Here is a 21,795-nt window from a genome sequence, read left to right on the forward strand (position 1 = left end):
ATTTGCATATTGTAATCTTTTTAGTTAGGCCATAAAAGATGTCATTTTGCTTGACTTTTCACTACATTCATAATGGCTAACACGGTACAATACCCTAGTACCTAGGAGTATGCTGTAATATTATTTAAAAGCGGGACTTGCAGAGTTTGCTGCTCCACTACCAGCGGTCGATTGACGTCTCGTGTTGTCACTTTTTGATACTCACGATGAAAAAAAGAGAAACTGGTCAAAACAAAGCAGGAACCCTCAAGAGTAAAACAACAGCACATGACGCAAACTTTCCTGAGAGACGTCCGTTGAAGCCGACCAGTATCATCATTTCCTGATCTCAAAACTGTAAAGAAACGAACAGTGGCAAAACCTGCCTGCAGCCTACGCCTCGCCGCAGGTAAGTGAACTGTTACAGTAAGGACATGCCTGATTTGTTTTACAGCACCTGTGGGCAATAGAGCTGAACGGGGTTTTGGGCCGCGCAAGTGCAGTTCAGGCAATGCGTTAAAGATGTGTACTTAAATCAAGCGCTATGTTGCAAGAGGGAGAAATCTCTCATCTTAGTGAGTCTTTCTAAAGGAGGTGAGAAATAAATACGCGAGATGATACCGTCTTAATCCAGGATAAAGTGAAGAGATTTTTTGCGAGGCGCATGTGAGAGATCGATTATAAAAGGCGCTTTATATGATGTGCGGGCTGTAGAAGAACGCATTACAGTGTGATTTGGCGAATAAACGGAGTGGTGTGGAAAACCTCTTTGCTGGTTTAACCCCCACCCCAAATTGTACAGAACCACTGTAACCTATTGTCGCAAAAAATATTGGTGCAGTACAAGAGGATCGATTTCATTTCTGCTCACTGGTATGTATAAGGACTGGAATGGACTGTTGACACTGCTTTCACACGTGGAGAGCTAGCGGACATTTGCTTAACGTTCACTTTTATGAACCTGCCCTGAGGGGCGGATCTACCATTAGCTCCTTCCAGACGCACTCCCAGGGGCTTTTTATCCCCAACCCCCCAACACCATGAAAGAAATTCAAGAGTGGGAAATAAAACGCAGCGTTAATTTAACCGGTTGTTCGCGCGCTGCATTGATAAAAGAAGGAACTGTGGGGGGCTGTTAATCCGGGCTTGCCTACAGCTGTAATCACGATCCTTTCTATTGAAAACTTCAACTTCAAAAAGCCCCCTTCCCAGTGAAAGCGAAAATGATAACCCACGTGCGCTACTGTATATAGCAGGCTACTTAAGTGGGCATCGCAGTTTCAGCGTCCGCTGCCACAGCTATAGGCAGCCAAGTGCACTTCGAGCGTTGTTCAGTTCATACAGTTACAGTATTATGACTCTTTTAAGTTGCCCACCTAGACGAATGTACTCTGTGTGTAGTGTTTCCTTTTTAGAACATGTTCTATCCACGTGGCGTTAAAAAATCAGGAAGTTTACTCTGCCGTTGACTTAATTTTAAGCAAGAACAGCATATTGGTTCGTTTCATCAGGTGCCAAACTCCGACTTAAGTGTGTATCGTGACTGACACATTCTTTAAGGGCTTTAAGTGGACTACTGTCAAGAGGTAGTCAGTCCGCTCTTTGTGTATAAATAACCCGTCTGAGACGCTAGACGTCACTAGTGGTGCATCGCGTGTCGCCGTCTACCACAAAGATGCTCGTCCTCGTTTGTTATCACACACCCAGAAGTTCAGGAGATGAACAGTGTGGCACTTTTTTTGCGGTCGAGACATAGTTTAGAAAAGCGTTAGACCGTTCAGGGTGGAGGATGTAACTTGTTAGTGAGTACAAATATAATTCTGTCTTAATTCGCACAGACAGTGCACACCCTAGATGACTTTGTGTAGCTGTGACGATCCAGTGCTCATCGTCGTGTTACTGCCGAGTAAGGTAAGTGGATCATCTCGAGAGCTGTTCAGTACAAGACAGACAAAAAAAAAAAATCCATACTGCTGTTAGTTAGATAACGAAAAGCAGACATTATCAAGCCCTGTCTGATAGGTCAATATAAGCTAACTGGATCGTCATGTTCAATGTGAGAGCTACTGATGAGTGGCATAATGCGACCACAGCCTTCATTAGCATGTAGTAAACAACTGTCATAATTTGGAATTATAATGTACTTGATAGTGTAGCAAGTCTATCAAGAATGACAGAAAATAGGCATTTAATCAATTTAATATTGCGCCTTCCTAACTATGCCAACACCCAGATGATTAAATGAAAACTGAATAGTTACAGTAGGAGTCATAAGTAACAAAAAGCAAACGTGTTTCAAAAATAGGCTAGAGTCGAAATAACAGCAATGTAATTCAGCAAGACAAAAGAGACATCATCTTTCACAAAGCTAATCACAAGCTGCCTGACAAAGCCCACAATAATAAAATCACAGGTTGCAGAAGTACAACACAAGGAATTTTGAACCAATTTAATGACTTATGGCAGCATTGCTGTATATTCATCATAAGACACATGCGCCTTGAGAGTAATAAATAACCCGACATGCATGTCTTTGGAAAGTGAGGAGTAAACCCAAAAAACGCCCATTTAGATGCAATATAAATTTGCATTGTCTACATTCCCATTGAATAAGCTGGGATTGAATCCAATTATCTCCACCATGTTGCCTCAAGGTACTGTCACCAATAATAAAGTACAGGGCAGTAAATACCTGGGAAAAGCATTAAAGGATACACACATTCTGATAGTAAATGGGAAGAATTTAAATGAGTTGCAACAGAGACCTCCACATGCCTGGGTTTGATTGTTGGCCCGGACGCTTTCTAGTAGAATTAGTATGTGGTTTTCCTCCAGGTATTAATTTTTTGACCTACTTTAAAGTAACAGGTTCAGAAAATTGACAGGTGGATGAATTTTTGTAAAAATATGCATGTTAGGGAATGAGGCAGCATGGTGGTTAATGCTTTAGCCTCGTATCTCAAGAATTCAGAATTTAAAACTCAATACAAAGTACTAACTGTATGTGAATTAAATGTTATCCCTGTGTCAACATAGATCTCTCCCGACATCCTAAAGACACATGTTAGGTTAATTAATCTTTTAGAAAGTGTATGTAAACGTATCCAGTAGTGGCCTAGCATCCCCATCCAGGGTTGTTTTGCCATACTCCCAGTGCTGTTGAGACAGGCATGGTTCCCAGTGCCTATGACTGAAATGAGTGGATTTTTAAAATTGATGGATGCATAATTGAGTTCTTCTCTTTGTTCTGCTATGAGTAAGTGTGGGTGGGTGTTTAAGAGTGACCTGCAATGGCATAGTGTTCAAGTCAGAGTTTTTGTCATGCCTTGTGCAGTACTTCAAGACACCAGAATAGGTTTCAGGTTTCTAAAATCTGTGAAATGCTTAGAAAATGGATATACTTTGTCAATATTCATTGCAAGAGAAAAAGATGTGCATACTGTAAGTATGCTTTTAGTTCAGTTCTATTCATTCTTAAGTAGAGTACTCATTTATTTAGGAGGAGGAGGTTGGGAGCTTGCGCTGATTACAGCACGTTGCTGTACCCAACACAGCAAACCACCCGGATTGAGGTCTGAACACTAAATAGATTATCATATTCAATGAGAACCAGCACATTATACAAGGTGACACATATCAAAAAGGCAAAATTTGAATATGAAATTTATTACAATTTTTGTATAGGATATGTGGTTTGAAATGACACGAATCATTAATGGATATTAAACTAAATACACAGATGCAATCAGGATCATGAAATAAACAATAACACTTTATCAAATATTAAATTTATATGGTTCATGAAATGAATAGATTCTCATTTCTACACTGATGGTTAACTAAATATTCAAATCCAGTTATTAACAGAGTTTAACATTTACTGTGTTACTTTTATGTGTCATTTTTCTATCTTTCTAATAGAATTTCTGTAAAAGTGCAAATTTAACTGTGTTAACATTAAATATCCCCATGTGGAGGAGAGAAATTGAACTTACCACAAGCTGCTGTTTCACCCGATGTGATGGCTCATGCTCTGTAGTGCCAGCAGATAGCATCTGATGAAACAGTTAAGTCTGGCGGCCTCAGGCCTCACTAGGTAGCATCTGTTTGTTGTCTACTCCAAATTCAGTATCCTTGGAGAAGTCTTTTCTGCCCTTTCAGAGCTAAAATAAGTCAAATCTGAAGTGGAGTATAACAAAATCCCCATACCGGTCAGATTTGAATGTTGTAAACAGAACTAGGAGCTTTTATGCTTCAGATTTGTATATTGTTAGAGATAAGCTTATTTTACTCCAGTTCCATGTAGTCTGCTTAAAAGCGAAGCGTGTCTTTCAGAACGAGGTGTCTGTGTGAGCAGTTTCATAATCAGAACACTTGAGTATTGAGAGCAAGAATAAATGAATAATTATGTACGTGCGAAAGTGTTGAGGTCATTGCAGCACTGCAAACATTTTACTTTACTTTGTAGAGTGGCACTTGGTGTTGCAAATTAGTGAGCACATATTAACTGATGCGGTGATGTTTGTAAGCAGACTGCTTTTTTCACAGATTAGATTCAAGTGTGTTGAACATTTAAATTAACTGAGTTTACCACTGCTCATTGTGTAACCACCTGAGATTGTACTTTATAACTGATAATGGCTGACTTCATTGGTCAGTAACATTTATGGGTCAATATGCTTTTTTAACTTGTAGTTTGTGTCCTTTTAATACATTGAGATATTTGAAAATTAGAATCTGTTTTCAAAATAAAATAAACTGCTATTAAAATTCGATGACAGGTATCTTGTGTTTCAAACAGGAGGCTTCCACCCAAAAAACAAAATACAAGTGGAACCTCTAGATACGAGTTTAATTCGTTCCAGCACTGAGCTTGTATAGCGAATTTCTCGTATCTAGAACAAACTTCCCCATTGAAAATAATGGAAATCCAGTTAATCCGTTCTGCACCCCAAATATATTAACATAAAAATCAATTTTCCTAACAAATAACACTGATAAATTATATATACTGTAGTCTACCTTTAATAAATAACACTGGTAAATAATAACTGATTATTAAAAGAATCAAAACAGGTGTCCAAAGTGCAGTAGAGCATTCAATAAATCTTTAAATAAATAATCCTTAAAACAGTTGTGAAGTGGAGGTTTAAAATACACAAGAATAACAATCCTTTAACACGAATTTAAAACGTCAAAAGGATGCCGTCTTTAAAAAACAGATGACAATCCCCGGTGCTTCTTCTCTGTTAGCGTCTCACCTGCGGGCTCTGCAACAGGCGAGACACTCTTAATGCAGCTGACCTTCTCTACACCGTCCTGCTTCAGCTGTTTGGCTCGCCTGTTCAGCTACACGCGAGCCTGCACTCACTCGCCCGCCCGCGTGCCTGCCTGCCTGCCTGCTTGTGCGCGCGCGCGCGCGCGCTCGCTCTCTCTCTCTCTCTCTCTCTCTCTCTCTCTCTCTCTCTCTCTCTCTCTCTCTCTCTCTCTCTCTCTCTCTCTCTCTCTCTTTTCTTTTACTTTTTCTCCCCCTTAACCGGCTCGCGCTTCTCTATATATGCGGGGAGGACATGGCAGCTGCAGCCCATCAGCCACAGGAACAATCATGGATGTGGGCAGTTTCCCACCTGTGCACTTAAGTGAGAAACGCAGACACCGCAGATCGCGGCTCGCAACTGCTACCACGCCCCCTTGCTAAGCCGCGAGCTATACCCACAGCCTGGCTCGTTACGCGAGCCAATGCTCGTATTTAGATCTGAATTTTTCGCTCATACTTTCCTCGTATTTTGAATTTCTCGTATACAGAGGTGATCGTATCTCGAGGTTCCACTGTACAGTAAAAATCACTCATGTCAGTGCAAAAAATACATACATCTGTTGTACATTCCATACCTCCAGGCAAAGTAAACATATACAAAAACTACTGATGCCAAGGCAACAGCAGTGAACTGTGTCTTCCTGTTGGTAAGTTTACTATTGACTTAATTCACTGTCGAGCTAACAACATTCTAAAGAGCTCCTTCAACCTTTAGTCTAATTACACTGTAATTTCAAAAACAACTGTCTGCGTTAGAATCCAAATTATATTATGGTAATATTAATTATCATATATAGATATATACTATAGATTGTTTTGTTGTGTGAAAGTGCTCAGTGGTAATATAAACTAAAGAAATAGTGTTACTAATGTCTGCTCATACTTTTCCAGTGCACTAATCAGGAGGTTATTTTACATGTGTAGATGTACAAAATATAAACATTTAAAGAAAAGTTTAAAAATGTACAGTTCACTTGGGCAACTTGTTTCTGGCATTATTTTTTACTTTTACTTGAATAATTTCCAAGTTGTGTACTTAGATTCTTTTAGTAATAATACTTTTACTTGATGTATTTTTAAGTACTCTTTCCACCACTTCCTTTAAGAAATTCAGTCCACTGTTTATTACTGAAAGTTACTTTTCCAAGGACTGAGAATTTTAATACATAAAATCAGAACCTGATTGTGGCGTCATGCACATACTAACTGATGTGGAGGCTTTTGTAAGCAGTTTGCAGTGTGTTGACCACCTCCGTTTCTTGTCTACTACTGCTTTTTATTAATTTATAGAACCTTATCAGTATTATACTGTTTTCTGTTTTCTTTTTTCTTCTGACATATATGTACATTAACAATACTACATTACAAGAATTTTGACATTAACATTTTTAATTGTAAAAAACTTTTTTGCAGTGCCCTGTGTATGTATTGCAGGTGCCCAAAGTAATCCAATGTAAAGTGTCAGTCTTGAGCTGTGCTATTATTTACTGTTCAAACATCAACTGTAGATTGGTATGCAGAATATCTGAAGTAAATAAAGGTTAAACCACAATTTGTTCAATTTGTAAATTACCCATCTATTGTTGGCAACTACCATATGTTGCCTTCATCATATTCACTGGTGTTTACAGGATATTTATATTTTTTGAATATTATGAATCACCCTTCATCCTTTGATCAATGTTTTGAGTTTATTATGGCCATATTCTGTCTTATATTGTAATTACTATTTAACTTTTCCCTATTGTCAATATTGAACTTTGTTGTATAAAACTGCAAATTGCAAAACTACTGATTTGGAGAACAAACTTGGAAAGGAAATTAATGTAGAAGAACTTGTTCTGGCTGTGCAAAGAGTGACATCCGGGCTACAGTGCTCTCCATTTTCATTTCATTTTAGCTAAGCTCCTCTTTGCATAATGTTTAACATAACATTTGTGCATTGCTGTTATGAAAACATTTGCATGCATAGTTCACCAGGTAGATACTGTATATCATTTTTTTAAGTCTCTACAGTAATGTTAGTACATTTGTGTCACCTTTTTCATCTTTGAATACTTAAACTTATATTTGGAACCTATGTATTTACTTATGGAATATGACTGAAATATATATGAATATGAAATATAACGAGGGTCATTTCCCACTATAGCATAGACCAGTCAAAATATAAATCTCTCTACCAAAAGAAATGCAAGTGGAAGAACAAGACCTCAAAAAATACAATTTTAGAAGATTTCATGCAAAATCAGAATGCAGAATTATATTTAAGGAGGAATTGTACAAAATCAAAACAAAACGGATATGATTGTGATATTAGGCTCTGTGAGGCCTTAAAAATATTTTTATTCCTTACTGATGCCATATATTACACTGAATTATTTTTCACACTGTGTTCCCAAGTTTTTTGTTTTTTTTTGCATAGCATCTAATTATAGCTTTTATTCAATAGCTCTTTCTATAATTTATAGAGTGTATCTATATACACGGTATGTTATGTAGTGAGAATACCTATGCCAAACTACATTAAAGATTTATTAAAAAGTCCCTGTGTTAGTTTGTGTAGATTGCAGTATTGCAGGAAGCTATTAAATATTTAGTGAACAAGTGACTTTGAATGTTTGTAGTTAGTTTAAAGATATTTGTTAAATATATATTTCTAAGAAACCAATGAAACAATACATAAATAGTGTTTAATATACTGTATATAAATTTTCATGTGAGGTTTTGTGTTACTACAGTGCTGCTACTTCTTCAATTAAATTAACAATGATTTAAGCAAGCAAGAGCATGAAAGAATAAAATGCATTACCTAGAGGGCGAACAAAAGTGAAAAGTAAGAGAATGTAACATAGAACTGGTTCAAAACTCATCCTGCTAAATGTTATATGCTATATTTTTTTAGCTTAACAATACAAACCTAATAATTATGAACAGAGAACACTCCACATATGCCATCACATATCTTGGAAAATATTTCAGTTGCATTCAGATCATCAGTCAGGCTGTGCTCAGCAAGTGGCAACAGCTATATTTTCTGTATATATCTTTGATTGCTACATAAAATCCTTTCATACCCAAGTCAATCTTTTGAAGGTTCACCACTCATCAGTTAAAGGTTATTTCCCACAATGTAAGACTGACAGAGACTTCTCTGTAATCCTAAACATGTAAAAACCAACACACAGCCCTTTGTCATATATGCAAAAATTAGTAACATATAGTAAATTAACTCAAAAAACTGTTTCTGCTTTTCTTAAATAAACAAACAAACAAACAAACTGCAACTAGCCTTGAAAATCCTGGATGGAAAAATCCTTTTCATACTATACAGTATGTTGAAGTCTTTTAGATGTGTAAGGCTTCTAATGGTGTTAATGTACTTTAATGTATGTAAAATTTAAAAAGGAGAGCAGAGACTAAGTTAATCATACTGTTTATCATTGAGTCAATACATAAATTAGTATTTTATTACCTTTAGATTTCAATGTTTTAAGCAGTAATACTTTTTTGTTTCTTTTTATTTTTACTAACAACAACATTTGCAAGCAAAGTTTGAGAAACAAGCACTTTGTCTCACAAAGAAACCATTGACTAATAGACTCATTAATAGAACTGATTACTCATTGTGAATGAAGGCACATTCTGTTTTTGGCTATAGTGTTTGCATCGTTTTTTTTTATCAAGAATTACCAAATATGCCAAAGTAAAAACAAGCATACAGTAACTAACATGTTTAACATGTTCTGAAAATAAGTTTGTTTTCTTCAAGATCTATTGTGGTTATAATTGCTTGAAACAGGCAGATTTTTAAAGTTGCATTCTATATTGTTAGTAACAGCCATTTCCAGATTTCACATGTCACTGGTTTGAGCATATGATTACTTCAGTGTAGGTTTTGCAAATCAGTTCTATATATTTGTTACAGGATTTACATTTTAAGGGTTGGATTCGTTTTTTAAACTTAGATGCAGTTGTGGGTGGTCTTAGCTGGAGATCTGATATTAGAAAAATATTTTTAACAAAAATTATTGAGTATGGTTAAGGCAGTAATAGTATATATCAATATCAATAAATAAATAAGAAACTTTTGTCACATTAAGCTCATACTCAATAAAAAATGCTATTCTTCCTTTTTATATTTGTAATTAGTTAGTAGTAATATAGTTGTAGTTTTATCATGATTTTTAGATTAGATTGAATACCTCGTAGTAGCTGCACATTTCGGTGTCTTGTATGTCTGTAGTACTAGGGTGTTTTACTGTGTTAGCCATTATGAATGTAGTGAGAAGTCAAGCAAAATGACACCTTTTATTGGCTAACTAGAAAGATTACACTATGCAAGCTTTCAAGGCAACTTGCCTGAAGAAGGGGCCTGAGTTGCCTTGAAAGCTTGCATATTGTAATCTTTTTAGTTAGCCAAAAAAAAAGGTGTCATTTTGCTTGACTTCTCAATGAATACCCAAAAAAGCAAAATGTATACGTTTATGATATATTAACAGCACATTCATATTTTATGTTTTCTTAACTAAATCCCTGCATACCTGTAAATTTTCTCATTTAAACATATGTTTTTAGTGTACTACTTTAGTCATTTAACCTGATATTTCCATTACAGTATCACATGGAGGCTGTTCTAGCAGCATCATGTTTAAGGCAGGAACCAGTTCTGATCGGCACACCAGGTACATCATACACATAACTACGCACACTTTCATACCTCCACAGATTAAGAGGTTCCAAAGGAGAGCAACCAATGAAAAATTAGGAAAGAAATATGGTTAATGTGATCAAGTTTCTAGATACAAATCACCAAACAGCAGTTCATAGTATCATACATTTTCTCTCAACTTTTGCTCCATCAATTTATTAAGGTACAGTTTAATTTAGATACTGTCGTCTTAAAAACTAAAAGCTCTTGTCACCTTGGTTGGTGTTTTCTCTGGTATAACTGGAAAATCAACCAGTGATGTCATTTGCAGCACCCAACACACTTTTTGAACTCAGTGTAGGAGTATTCAAGAGTTACAGAAGGAAATTGTGAGCATGGCGCAAGTCAACAAACTACTTTTGCAAGATGTGTAGGGTATGTGGAACCTCTTATGGTATTTTTAATTTGTGTTGTGTATTTTAATCTTCAATATACCCTTCCTTATATTTCTGATAGAAGCCCTATTTTCTATATACTTTGAAGAACTGACAAAGTATAAATATAGTAGTAGTATTATAAAATGATCAAACCTGCTTATTCCTTTTTAAGCTAGTGATGGTCTGGCACTGGACACAAGACAGAAACACACCCTGAACTGGATCCTTGTCCACTGCTAGGACCACACATGTACAAACTCACACTGGGCCAATTTGGAGCTGCCTGTAAACATATTTGTACATTTCTGGGGGTGTGAGAGGAAAGCCAGAGTACCCAGAAGAAATCCTACATAGACTCTGAGAGCATATGATTATTTTTAATAAAAAGCCTGTTTTGCTAATTAAAATTCTGAAAACATACTAATGTTGACACAAATAATTCACCATTCACTGATTTAATCCATTTAGGATCTGGACAGAAAAAAAACAATACTATAAATTGATTAACACAATAAATAAAGTTAATTAAAGGGAACTTTTTTCAGTCAGAAATGCATAGTTTCAAGGCTGTGCTCACTTACAAAAGATATCAAAGGAAAAAAAAGAAAAAAGAAGTGGCCATATTGAATATTGCTAGCAAGCTGCAGTTTACAGTAGGATAAAACTATATTTCAGCCGCACTAGAACCCAGGGTTCGCAAATGAATAATGAATGAATGCATTTGAGATGTCTTACTCTAGATGATTTGGTGTTATTGAGCAAAAGACGTAATTATGTGTAATTTTATTCTTTTCCAGATGCTTATCCTAGCTTGAATACTGTATATACCTGGCAAATAACATTTTGTTTTATTCTTCATCCTTTCTTTTCTGTGATTATGTGACTAATGTAAATTTATTTATTTATTTATATTTGTATTAAATAAAACAGAAATGTTGTGCTAATGTCTAATCAAAGGCTTGTTCCAGCCTTGTGTGTTGTTCCAGTGATGGGTTTAGCTTCCTCTATTCCTTTAACTGAATAAGAAAAGAAATTAATGAAAAATGCTGTAGTTAGTATATTTTTATAAGTTTTATAAGTTCAATCACGGGGCGGCATGGTGGCGAAGTGGTAGCGCTGCTGCCTCGCAGTTAGAAGACCCGGGTTCGCTTTCCGGGTCCTCCCTCCGTGAAGTTTGCATGTTCTCCCCGTGTCTGCGTGGGTTTCCTCCGGGCGCTCCGGTTTCCTCCCACAGTCCAAAGACATGCAGGTTAGGTGGATTGGTGATTCCAAATTGGCCCTAGTGTGTGCTTGGTGTGTGGGTGTATTTGTGTGTGTCCTGCGGTGGGTTGGCACCCTGCCCAGGAGTGGTTCCCTGCCTTGTGCCCTGTTTTGGCTGGGATTGGCTCCAGCAGACCCCCGTGACCCTGTGTTCGGATTCAGCGGGTTGGAAAATGGATGGATGGATAAGTTCAATCACCAATTTGAAAATGTTCTGCATGTATTGCTTGCCCCTATGGGGATAGAGAATATTTTAGAATAGCTTAGATCTGTTGGAATATAGAAAATGCTTGACTATATGCTTCTGCAAAATGCCTGAAAAAGTAAGTGTGGCTTGGCTTTGTTTACAACAGCCTGTTTTGTAGCTTAAATTTTCTATACGTCAGTGGACGTAATAGAATTGTAGTTTTTCAGTTTGACGTGCTTGTTATTCTATTCAGAATGCTACAGATCAACATATAAAATAATATACAAGGGGTATTCAAATATAAAAAAGAATTTATGAGCTACACTTTATTTATTGAATACAATGAAACGACTTACACGCTATTTTTCTATATAATCTCCAGCCATTGCAATACCCTTGTTCCAGTGCTCAGGAAGTTTCTTAATCCCCGAAGAGTACGAGTCTTTTGACTGCATGTTGACTAATTCTTGCACACCATCAATAACCTCCTCATTCAGCTTGAATTTCTTTCCTCCTAAAAATTCCTTAAGTGGACCGAAGAGATGATAGTCCCTCTCTGAATGACTTGTACCAATCATATACTCTAGAATGAGAGAGAAAGAGACATTCATCCCCAAACTGTTTTTTTAAGTCTCAAATAAATCTGGGATGGAATGACTCCTTCATTTGTCAAAAATTGAATAATAATGCACTGTACAACACTCCTGTGTACCTCCTGCTCCGACATGTTGATTACAACTAACAGGAAGGGGGGAAAGAGCAGCTAGCACAACTAATGACAAGTTCAAACATGAGTGTGTTTGTCCAATGAGTCAGGTCTACCTCGCACTATTTATAAGAACAGAGCATGAAAATTCCTGTTTATAATTGAACACCCCTCGTATTTTAACTAGTAGTTTAAATGTGTTGTATAGTTTAATATACATAATTTATATACATTTGCTTTATACAAACTCAACACAGTCACTGCCATCTAAAGCAACATAACATCATCAAACCTACTAAATCCATCTTAGGGTCATGGGAGGAAACTTTATTATATCCCAGCTGCATTGGGTGCAGGGTTGAAACACCTCTGGACAAGGTAACTGCCATCTTTGTCTTTGGGAATATGGGAGTAAAACTGGAATACCTGGAGAAAAAAAAACTGGATAAACCTGCAGACATCTCACTATGAAGGATCTGATGCTGGACCCATGAAGCATACATGCTAACCACTGCTTCCATGCCACCCGTCAAACAACATATTTTTTTTAAATTATTTTTTTACTTCCAGTTAGTCAGGCTCAAATTAATATACATGTAATTTTGTTTAATATAATATGCAGTATTTAAAAAAAAGTTAAATGGCCCATAAATTACACAAAAATATCAGTGCATGTGGACATTTTTAAGTTTATGAGGACTATCTTAAGGCTTCTGTGATTATATTATAAATACAGGGAGATGTTATAATGAAAGGTAAATAAGATTAGCTACTTTAGTCATGTTATCTTTTTTTCCTTTAGATTTTGTTGTTTTAGACTGGAATAGGCAATTCCTAGCAGTGTTTGTAAGAAAAAAAGATATCTTGATTAATTCTGAAGTACACAAAATCCTTAATAAATCACATTCATCTTGGAGGGTAAATTGTAAAATATTATTTTTGATGCTTATATCTGTTTTTAGTTATTACTTCAAGCCACTCCAATATTTATTTAAAATGTACAAAAGTCTATTTGAAAGCTTTTTCTCAGATCATAGTGTTTTCATCTGGAGGATAAATTGTTAATATTTCTTTCCAGAGGTCAGGTTTTTATAATGTGGTATACTATGACAGTGTTGACAGTCATTTTCAGGTTTCACATAACACTGATTTTGGTTCTGTGATTGACCTTTTCATATAAAGTCAATGTAGTTTTGTGTGTGCAGTGATCTTATGCAAATCAATTCTATTTTTTTTTCTGAAAGCATGTTATCTTTCAGAATTTTTTTTTCTTTCAAACTAGAGATGTATGGTTAGTTGGTGGTATTATGGGTAGCTGACATTAAGACAACTATAGTACTGTGGCTGTAATACTATTTGATTTGCAAATCAGGATTATCTTATTATTAACCCTAAATACAGTCTAGGGTAAATTTGAAATGTCTTGAAATTCAGCAATAGTAAATGTACCCTGAATATCATCTTTTCATCCAGAAATGTGATGGTTTTTCCTACAATCACGCAAAGTTTACATAAATGTGAAGTAAGAAATTGTCAGATCTCATATTTTTGTATAACTGCTTTTCTATAAATATTCTGTTTAGGGTCATTTCTGACCCAGTCTCAGTTATATTAACCAACTGGGTAAATAAAGTTGGAGAATGTTGAATTTGGGGAGTCAGTTCACTAATTTGGAAGACGAAACATTAAATTTTTTTTTTTAGTTACTCCATCAAATAGTCAGTTATTAACTTTTTATGTTTTTGTAACAGTGCATAATTTAGGTAGTAATAGAATGTAATTACATGTACTTGTAGACTACATTATAAATACATGTATTTTAACAGTACTTTACAATATCATGTATTTAAAAACAGAGCCCAAGCAGGATTCTGGTGGCTCAATTGCTTTCATACATAGCTTATTACAACTCAGGTAAGAGCAAAATCTACTGATGTCCTGTTGTTAGCTCTTGTTTTGGAGGGTGTATGATTAATTTTAGTTCAGACTTCTTAAACAGAATATTTATGAAAGAAAAACCCTGGTGGAGAATTTAAATCACTTTTGAATTCTCAATTTAAATTTTTGGCTGCTTTGGACTAAAATTGAGACAGGAGCTTTGTCAAATCATTATACTGTGTGAGAAATATGGAATCATAATAATGGACAGATAATGCAGTTCTGAGGTTGTTATTAGTGAAATCTGTTTGCTTACATAATTCTTTTCCACTTAGATTCATTTCTAGATCGTTTTTTTCTAATTAATTTATCTTAAGCTGCAGGAGAAGTGAATTGGTAAACCAATGGCTTGTGGTGTGCACCCCTCCTGCCCTGATGTTTACTTGACTTGTTTGGAGGATATGCGTATCTGTTTTGCCATCAGAGGCAAGAGGAAAATATACAAATTGTACAAGTCAAGTTGACCTCTCTCAAGGCAAACTAATCCATAATTGTAGTCACACAGAATATTTGTCTGTTTCAAGAGGGACAAGTTTGAAAATTTGCAAATATTTTACAATTGTATATTTGAAATTTCAAAAACTTGTACAGTGTGCTCTATTTGTTATGTTTCATCAAAAAAATTGAACTTTCTCTACAAACTTCCTTGTGGAACAAGTATGCCAAATTTCAACAAAATTGGCTCATTGGGATCCAAGTTGTGTTTTGCAGACAGACAGTCAGGCACACATGGCGATCACAGTAGGTGCTTATTGCATCATATGCAAACACATCTAAAAAAAGCTAGACATGTGGAAACGTTGTTAGAGTAAAAGTGTGACATACCCATCTGAATGTGAAAGGGTCAAAAAAGTTTCTCCTATAGAGAGATGAAGTATTTTAATAATAAACTGAGTAAAATTATTAAAACAAGACCATATATTTCATTGGACTCTATAGAACAGATAAGAGTGGGTTTGATGTTTTTTTTTGTAAACATTTCACTAATACAATATTAAAGAATACAAACAATTCAAATCAATCATCCATCCATTATCCAACCCGCTATATCCTAACTACAGGGTCATGGAGCCAATCCCAGCCAACACAGGGCGCAAGGCAGGTAACAAACCCCAGGCAGGGCACCAGCCCATCTCAGGGCACACACACACACCCACAGCACACACTAGGGATAATTTAGGATCGGCAGTGCACCTAACCTGCATGTCTTTGGACTGTGGGAGGAAACCGGAGCACCCGGAGGAAACCCACAGACATTTACACTGTCAAATTACACAGTGCAAAACAAATTTGGAGTTGTGATTCAGCAAAACTAAGCATGACATGACTTGGCCCTAACAGATTATGAAAACAGCTATTTAATTTTTATGACATTAGGCTCACACTTAAGTTAAATTGTTATACCCTGTTATTCATTTTTTAATCTTCTTAGATCAATTCAGGACAGCAGAAACCTAGAACCAGTCCCAGCAACACTGGACACAAGACATTAACCAGCTCTTGGTGTGACACAAGTCCATACCAAAGCATACTTTCCTTCACTCATACTACACCCATTTGGAGTTACCAAACATCCTAAGGTGCACATCTTAGGAGAAAAGCCCACACAGTTACCCGAAGAACATGAAAGCATCCATACCGGATTTGAACCCCTCTTCAGGAGCCGTGAGGCTGCATCACTAACCAATACACTGCCTAAATTGTGGTGTAACCGTCAATGTGATTGTAATTTATGATTACCCTGTTTGTTTTTTTAGCTTCGGATAAGTGTAATAAGGGAGGCACAATAGTAAATATTGAAAAGAGTGCTCATTTCTAGTCTGCTAATTAATGACACTGTTGTTCTGTATTTTTTTGATGCATTCTTGCATGCTTGTAATCATCAAAAAGGAAGGAAACCAATTGATTATGGTTTTTTTTTTTAAAGGTGACCCTTTTAATTATATTGTTCTTTCAACCACTAATTTTTTTCATCTTGCTTATTTCATTGCAGAGCAATGTGGAGTCTATCACAACTGCATTGGGCACAAGACAGTTACCATATATGGATGGAAAACCTGTCCATTGTTGGGTAACCCATGCACACAACCATTTATAGTTGTATCAGGCCAATTTAGATTTACTAATTTATCTAAACATACACAAATAAAGGAAGGCTCAGTACCCAGTGGACACCAAAGCAGGAACAGTGAACGTCACATGGACTGTAAGTGGGTTGATTGTTTAAACTTTAATTTAACTTAACCAAATCCAGAAGCCCTGACTCTGTGAGGATGCAGTGTTAACCACTACACTAGCTAAACTTCACTGATTATTATTTAATAGACAAATGTAGGAGTGAAAGTGGAAAAAGAGGAGTGCATACAAATTTTTGTTTGGTATAGTAATTACTGCTTTTGAATAACAGCTTGACCTTAACAGTTTACAGTTCAGTTTTAGTGTTTTTTCTGAAGACAGTGACTAACAGCTGATGGTATTCTTATGTATGTGTTGTATTCTGACCATTCTCGGCCTTTCAGCCATTCCAGTGTTATCTACTTAGTTCAAATATCTTAAATAGTAAAAGCTACAATGTTGTTTTAGAACTTTTTTCCTTTTAGGTGCATCATTTTCTAATTTTATGTATATGGCACCTGCTAATAAGAAATGTGATTATCATATGTTTATTTACACTTTTCTTAAATGAAATAGAGATTTTGTATTGGAGTCTATTGGATACTTGTTCCTGCCTTGTGTGTTGCCACAGTGATAGGTTTTTGTTTCCTGTCTCTCTTTAACTGAATTATAAAATAAGTGAATGGAAAATGTTGTCACTTGTGATCAAATAATATTTTACATTAAAGTTCAATTACCAATTTGATTTATTGTTATATGTTAGCCTCAGTTATTAGGGTCGAGAGTACTACAGAATAATGGAGGTTTGTTGGAACCCAGAAAAATGCTTGACTACATTTCTCTAGAAAATGCCTAAAAATAAACGGTGGAGCTCAGCTTTGTTTAGAACCAGACAGGCAGATTGGCTCCTTTAGGGAAATTGCAGGGCTCAGAGAGTCTGTGGAACCATGGCTAACTGAAGTAGAGTGAACAGAAATCCTACATTGACACCCACGTACAATTATTCAGATAAATCGTCAGAAAATGCTAGTTCCTACCCCGGCAACTTCCATTTGTCTAGATTTTTATCAGTCAATGGCCACATCATGTTTACAATACTAAAATAAAAACATTATAAGCTTGACAAGAAGACTATCCACTACATCAAACTTTTTTACGTAGCTAAGAGCTGTGTTGTTTCAATATTTCATCTAGATACTTTCATATTTCCCACATGATTTGGTAGTTTGTTTCACATTCCCATGACAGACTATATGAAGATGAGCAACTATGAATCCTTCTTGAATGTACCTCTCCTTCATTTTCTCCAGTGGCCTTGAGGATGTGATTATCTATTTAAGAATTCTGTTGGATTAGCTTTATCATTGTCTTCGAGAAATTTGAAGATCTGAATTAGGTCCCCATGTAGCCTTCTTTGCTCAAGATGGATGAGGTTTAATTTGCTTAGCTTAAGACATATTCTTTAGTCCATGAATGGATGCTCTTTTCTGCAAACTTTCTAACGTGGGGACCAGAACTGCATGTAATACTGCAAATTTGGTCTCACCAGTGCAATGTCCTGCCTGAGCATAATGTCTCTTTATTTATATTAAACAACGTTTACTAACTAAACTAACATTTATTAATGTTTGTAATTGCTTATGCAAATTTAATAGGGGATAACAAACATGTCCATTTTCACTCTGAATTCTCACCTCTGATTCAAATGTCTACTGCTTACTTTAGACAATGTTTTCTTAACCACAGTATTTAAAAAAATGTAGTCTTCTTATGTAGAGAACACTATGAAGTGACTAGATGGTAAACCACTGATACTGTTTGCTGCTCCTTGCCAGGGCTTGTTGAACTTAGATTAAAAGGTGACATCTCCTACCAAAATGAAGGTGGCCAAGAAAGCAAGAGTGACAGAAGGAGAAAATCTATGTATAGAGAAAACAGGCAGAATACCCATGTATGATAGTTAGGGTACTGTACACCAGTTAAGGTAAGCTGTAAATGGTTTTTTTGTTTTGTACTGTTTATTTTAACCCTTTGTTAGCCCTTCTGTTTGTTTCTAACTGTTTCTGTTTAAAGCACTTTATTTTATATATTCTGCTACTCTAGCATTATTTTATTCTGTGTAATGGATTGAAATGTTGCTATATTAAGTGATGGTAAATAATCATTAAGTTAACATATTTTTATTTTATTTATATTTAATGCAATCCTACGATCAATACATTAATTCATTATATATACCATCCATCAGCCTTCCTTCTGAAACATCATTATCTGCTATCTTGCCAACCTATCACAGGGCAAATTCAGGCATAAACTCATTGTGACACCAAATATGTTTGTCTTTGATATATGCATTAATATAGTAATTAATATTTTTATAGAATATACTTTAATGTATATAATTTATTATTATTATTTTCTACTATTTTGCCTATGTTGTATATGTATGAATTACACATTCACAGTATACACCCCAGTTTAATAACTTCCATGATGTTCTATTCAACTACATTTAAATAGGACTAACATTGAAAATTTTCCTGCCTTTTTAAAATAAATATTATATATGAATATAATAATAATCAGGACTTTAAATACTTTTAAAATTCTATTTTGTTTGTAATTTGTTAATCAATCTATTAATCTGAGCTGGTAATTGATGGTACAGTATTTTAAGTTTTTATATTTATATTACTTTGCATCTTTTAACAGTATAGAAATCCTGAAATACAACATTCAAGAAATATTAAATGCTAATTTATTAATTCATGTTTTGTAAAACAAACGTGCAGGGCTACCATTTTTTATTTTTTTGTTTATAATTCACTGTTTTAACTGTTATTCTAAAGAAACATTTCAGCCATTTCCTTTTTTTTCTTACTTGTAACTTCCTTTTTCCCTTTTTTTTCTAACTTTCAGTGAAATAATGTTATTTTTCTATTTAGTTATGTATGGTGGGCTAGTTTTTTTATTGAAGCAAGACAACAGGATGAGCAAGCATTATAGTTTTAGATATCACAATTGATTTTTCTTGACTTAATGTTGTCCTATCTGCTGTTACACTGAATAATGCCATCAGGGATTGGAATAAATATATTCACAAGCCAGTAATAAAATTGGTAAGCCATCTCTAATTTAGGACTTTTTGTATTTCATATAATTAGTATAACAATTATATCATATTTTTTAGAAGAAGGCTTTGATGCTATATATATGGATACTCTAAAAAAGATATACACTAAAAACTATATATATATACTGTATATTCATTTTAACAATACGGAGAGATGACTATCAGTAACATCTTGACTGTTGTTTTCCGTCAGATTATAATAAATAGTCAGTCATTTTCCAACCTGCTATATCCTAACACAGGGTCATGAGGGTCTGCTGGAGCCAATCCCAGTCAACACAGAATGCAAGGGAGGAAGAAACCCCGGACACAGTGCCAGCCCACCACAGGGCACACACACGCACAGCACAATTTAGAATCGCCAATGCACATAACCTACATGTCTTTGGACTGTGGGAGGAAACCAGAGCTCCTGGAGGAAACCCACGCAGACACAGGGAGAACATGCAAACTCCACGCAGGGAAGCGAACCCATGTCTCCTTACTGCGAGGCAGCAGCACTACCACTGTTCCACCGTGCCACCCATAATTAATAGTGATATTGAATAAATACTGTATAGTTAAATAAATATAGTCATCTATCAAATAAATTTGAGATATTTAAACATTTTGAGACAATCAAAGAAAGTGCTTAAGTTTAATGGGATATGCCAGACCATTCACTAGAAACATTAAAAAGTTAATTCTTTTACAAAATGTATCCAAATATTCAATATATGTGCCAGTGGTGAGTTTTAGTACAAAATGTAGAGCACCTTATCCTCAGTTTAAAGATGATCAGTTCTATCCTTTATAATCTTCTTAAACTCTGGTTGTATGCAGAGGCAAGTAGCCTCTAGAACTAGAAACTAGAAACTGTATAAAGCTTCAGTGACATTGGATAGTCCTGTCTGATTCTGCGTTTTAGAGTAAAATGGTCTGAAGGTATATTGTTTATATGAACAGATGCTTCTGGGCTGGAATGTAATAACTTAAACCAAGTTTTCTCAGTTTAAGTCATGGAAGGCCACAGTGGCTGCAAGTTTTTATTCCAGTCCAGTTGCCTAATTAGAAGTTGGTCATTGCCGTTAACAGATCTTGTTTAATTTGATCATGTTAGTCTTCTCATTCTAACATGTACAGTAAGCTTATTATCATAATGGTGACTTCTATCTTCCAAGGATATCATCCCAATGATTTTTGGCTATGAACAAATTAGAAATTTATCAATTTCTTACTTTTTTGTTTTCTATTTCTTTCTAAATATTTTATCAATTAGAGATACTTAGTGACGAACAGGTGCAAATAGAGCCAGGTTAGTTGCTGAGCTGCTGACTCCTTTGGTATTTGCTTTTCATTGTTAGTTGAAAATTTGTTACAAAAAACAAGCAAGAAAAGCCGTGAATGTGGTTGATTAAGACTTAAAGAAGTAGTTAAGGGTTAGTAATTTTAACAAGTGAGTAAACTAAAATAAAGGAACAAAAAGTTAACTTCATTAGTTATTGCTTCCAGATCAAACATATATGCCTATGACGAAAATGATGCACATGGGTCACATCCAAAGCCAAATTTATATAACGTACTGAACAGGTACACTGTTCATCAACAATATTTCAAACAGACAGGAAATATAAGTGAAGGAACATTACATTACATTTTAATAGTAATACAAAAAAATCAGAAAAATTATAATGCATTTTATGAACTTACTGTAACATTTTTTATGCTAAATTCAAGCTACATCAGTCAGGGGAATGTAGGTAAAATAATATTTTTAGTAAAAAATTGATGCATAATTAAGAAGTATTTTTTAGCTAGATAAGAATTATTCTTAATGTTAAGTGAAAATAATACATATGACAAAAGAAATATGTTCAGTTTTTCCTGCTTCACATTTCAGTAGCATAGTAATTAAGTAACTAATTCAAACATATCAGTAAGTGTAAACAGATGCGTATATCAAAACTGTATACTGTACAATTTTGCAAAAGATTTAAATCCATTTAACATACATCTATTTGTTCCAACTGCTCTATCTTATATGCAGGTAAGGAGAACAGTTCAATTATATAACACATGGTATTTCAAAAACT

At 35.1% G+C, this 21,795-nt stretch overlaps 1 protein-coding gene across 2 annotated transcripts in view; it reads left to right on the forward strand.

Annotated features, from left to right (window-relative positions):
• Window positions 1-231: 231 nt before the first annotated feature.
• LOC114650389 (P2Y purinoceptor 8) overlaps window positions 232-21,795 on the forward strand; it is a 48,457-nt gene continuing 26,893 nt past the window's right edge. Inside the window, exon 1 of one of the 2 annotated variants that reach the window (XM_028799982.2) lies at window positions 232-388. Coding sequence is in view for 1 of the 2 variants with exons in the window: in XM_028799981.2 (XP_028655814.1) it covers window positions 1,834-1,890 (57 nt within the window). In the remaining variant the exon portion in view is untranslated. Of the gene's footprint in view, window positions 389-1,709; window positions 1,891-21,795 lie in introns of those variants that run through there. The other variant, XM_028799981.2, reaches the window with a different exon arrangement.

This window comes from Erpetoichthys calabaricus, chromosome 4 (genome assembly GCF_900747795.2).
Source record: "Erpetoichthys calabaricus chromosome 4, fErpCal1.3, whole genome shotgun sequence".
Classification (NCBI taxonomy): Eukaryota; Metazoa; Chordata; class Cladistia; order Polypteriformes; family Polypteridae; genus Erpetoichthys; species Erpetoichthys calabaricus.